General features: G+C 34.6%; 1 protein-coding gene across 1 annotated transcript; it reads right to left on the minus strand.

The window, feature by feature from the left end:
• Positions 1-241: 241 nt before the first annotated feature.
• Positions 242-2,738, minus strand: LOC134280164 (uncharacterized). The gene is made up of 5 exons (XM_062762593.1): positions 2,675-2,738; positions 2,347-2,489; positions 886-1,285; positions 541-666; positions 242-246 (listed from the first exon to the last, which is right to left on the minus strand). Exons 1-5 carry the CDS (start codon positions 2,736-2,738, stop codon positions 242-244), a joined length of 738 nt encoding a protein of 245 aa, XP_062618577.1.
• Between the last annotated feature and the right edge of the window lie 274 nt (positions 2,739-3,012).

The following is a 3,012-nucleotide window of genomic DNA, read 5'->3' on the forward strand; positions in this document are numbered from 1 at the left end:
CGTGCAATGTCGTCGCCGGAAATTGTGGTTGCAATCTAAAGGTAAGATGCGGAGTAGGTCGAATCCGCATCTTTCAGTGATATATTTATGGAAGCACAGAAAATGCAATAAATACGTGGATTTGAAAACTAAACATATTACAAGTTTTATATGGAAAAAAAGGAAGGGAAATAAAAAGGTTTTGTCGTATATCTTTAAATGGCATACATTAAGATGTCAAAAGAGAATAAAAGTATTTTTTTTATGCTGAAAAGAGGGGTGCATAACATTTCATGTTCTCTCTTCATGAAAACAGGATAGCCAAAGATTCCAATTCGAACCAAAAAAATTCAACCCTGGCAAAAAAAAAAGGACAGGAGAAAAGAGGAAAAGTTCGCAGTGGACAAAATGCTGGGAACAGTTACCAAGAAGATAGTACAAAAAGAGCCCAGGCTCTTTACCAAAGGAAAACTACTTTGTTCAAAAAGGTTTTTTTTTCTTTAATACTGTATTTATAGTCATCAGTAAATTGCACGAGAGAGTGAAAATAAAGGAACACACATTCTTCTTCCTCTTCCTCGCGATCTTCAATTTCCTCTATAAGCTGTACCAGTTCTTTATAAAATTTAAGAAGCATGGCTTTTTTCTCCGTTTTTATTTTTGCCCACTCCTTGGACTTCTCATCAGCTTAAGAAAAGTTCAAAGGAAATGAGAAAAAGTGTATAAATTGGTATACATGTACCACCATTTTTTAATATTTAATTATTCCTTAACTGGTTGAAGAAAAAAATTTATTCCTTTATCCCATTTCCCATTGGTCCTTTTTTATTGTGCAAATTTCATTTAAAATAAAATACACATTGTTCCTATTAATATTCTTCTTATTATATATGAGATAGGGCATACCCATGTCAAAATCCAATTCTTTCAATTTCTGCATCTCAGACTGCACCGCGTTTATTATTTCTACTTTGGTTTTATTTTCGATGTTGTTATAACTTTTTCTGTCTTCGGATAGGATGAATATGGGTTCTAAAAATTTGCACAGCTGCACGGAATTAGATTTTGCACATTCTTTCAAAAATAAGATTAAGTTGTTCTTGCATTTTGTTGAAAAATTTGCCAAATCGGGATCTAGATTTCTGCCTGACAAATTAGATGGTGGTCTCTTCTGGAAGGGGGTCGAGAAATATTCACAGTCTCTAATGTTTATTCTCCAGTTCTTGATTTCTTTCTCCAAATTTGTGTGGTATAAATCTTCTTCTACCTCCTCAATATTGAAAATGGAGTACAGATTTTGTCTAATCTGTGAATGTAATACAATTAATTTTGTATGTCTTATTATGTCTTATTATGTTAAATTATACATACGTGTAACGATCTGAAATGCTTAAAAATAAAAATAAAGTGTTAGGAGATAGATAGTATGTTAGATAGAAGGAAAGGAGAAACTTTATTAAATTTAATACTATATTTTCAGGCCAAAGAATTATACACTACTACTAAGTGTGAGGTTGCCATATTAATAAGGGCACCGTCAGGCAAAATGTGCCACTGGAATACGCCCTTCTTTGAGGAGGTAACATATTTAACTATTTGTAATACCAAGGTCTGGTAATTTGAAATTGAATTAAACTTCTTTAATTTTAGATAAAATGTTTCATTTATTTCTTCAAACAGTCTGTAAAATCCGTCTTGTCCCCTAATACTTCTTTGCACTCAGCGTACACTTCCCAAACCATATCTTCGAAACGCGCACCAATTTCTACATCCCATTCCACCTCTTCTACATCCCATTCCACCTCTTCTGCATCCAATTCAAACACTCTGTCTACAACCAATCCCACCTCTGTTTCCCATACTGCAGAAGTATATGACGATTCATCACCACCCTCCTCCCCACCTTCTTCCCCAACTCAACCTTTAACTGCCCAAGTAACAGTAAATTCTGCTTTCAATTCCTTCCCACAGTCTTCATCATTTTCTATATCTTTGACCTCCTCCCCTTCTCCCCGTAAATATAAAACAGGGATGGCACCAATAGCATCAGTCAGACCAACAGCATGCAGAACCAGCAGTAAAAGTACACAGACTTCTTCCTTTGTTGCTGGGCTGACCAAACAATGTTTGCCTTTCGGAGGAGGAAAAGGGGTACTGGGTCGGCTGCGACCATAAGTCATGCCGATGCTAGTACTGGATTCATGATCGATGTCTTGGATTCACGTTTCCAAACAAGATGATTCTTAAAAAAGTTAAATTTCTTTGTCCAAATCATTTGTAATGTAATTTATTAGTTGTTAAAAATTGTTAATTGTTTGAAATGGTGCAATAAAAATGCAAAGTGCACATTATATACAATATTTAAACCTTTTCTAGTTTGTCAAGATTTCTACACGCTTGGTTCCAGTGCTTCTCTTTAGGCGCGCCTGGAGGTAGCCATTTTTTTGTCATTTTGTTTCTAGACTCAAGGATAAAGTCGCATCCTTCACCTTTACTTGGATGTCCTGATTCTATAAAAATTATTATAAAAATTTATTTTAAAGTCTTTCTCCTTTTTCTATTCATATTACTTCGATGTAACATGTTTTGGAAAAAGAGAAGACAAAGTTTGGTACACTTAGGAGTTAAAGATTCATTGTCATTTAAAAATTTTGACACTTCAGCTGGTGCACATACTCTCATCAATGAGTCTCACTTCTATCTGCTGGTAATTGTACTTGTTGGTGCCAAAATATAATGGTGCAAAGTCTTGCAGCCATTATTACGTCAGAATTGTTCCTCCGAACATCAGCGCGAAACAAGTAAACAGTTAGAGTGTATGTGAAAATGTTCTCCTGAAGAAATTTGTCAATGTAATGCAAGGTATCATTATAATTTTTATTGCGTTTAAATGAATTTTTTAAAAATTGGATTAATGAAATATATAAAAAGTTGATTCGAACTTGTAATTGGGGTCCTGTACTCCACAGCACCATTCAAAGAATCCTTGAGCTGACGATGTGCCATCAATGCTCAAACACTGCCTGACATAAG

Source organism: Saccostrea cucullata, unplaced genomic scaffold (genome assembly GCF_032062105.1).
Source record: "Saccostrea cucullata isolate Sc308-1 unplaced genomic scaffold, CSIRO_AGI_Scuc_v1 ctg429, whole genome shotgun sequence".
Lineage (NCBI taxonomy): Eukaryota > Metazoa > Mollusca > Bivalvia > Ostreida > Ostreidae > Saccostrea > Saccostrea cuccullata.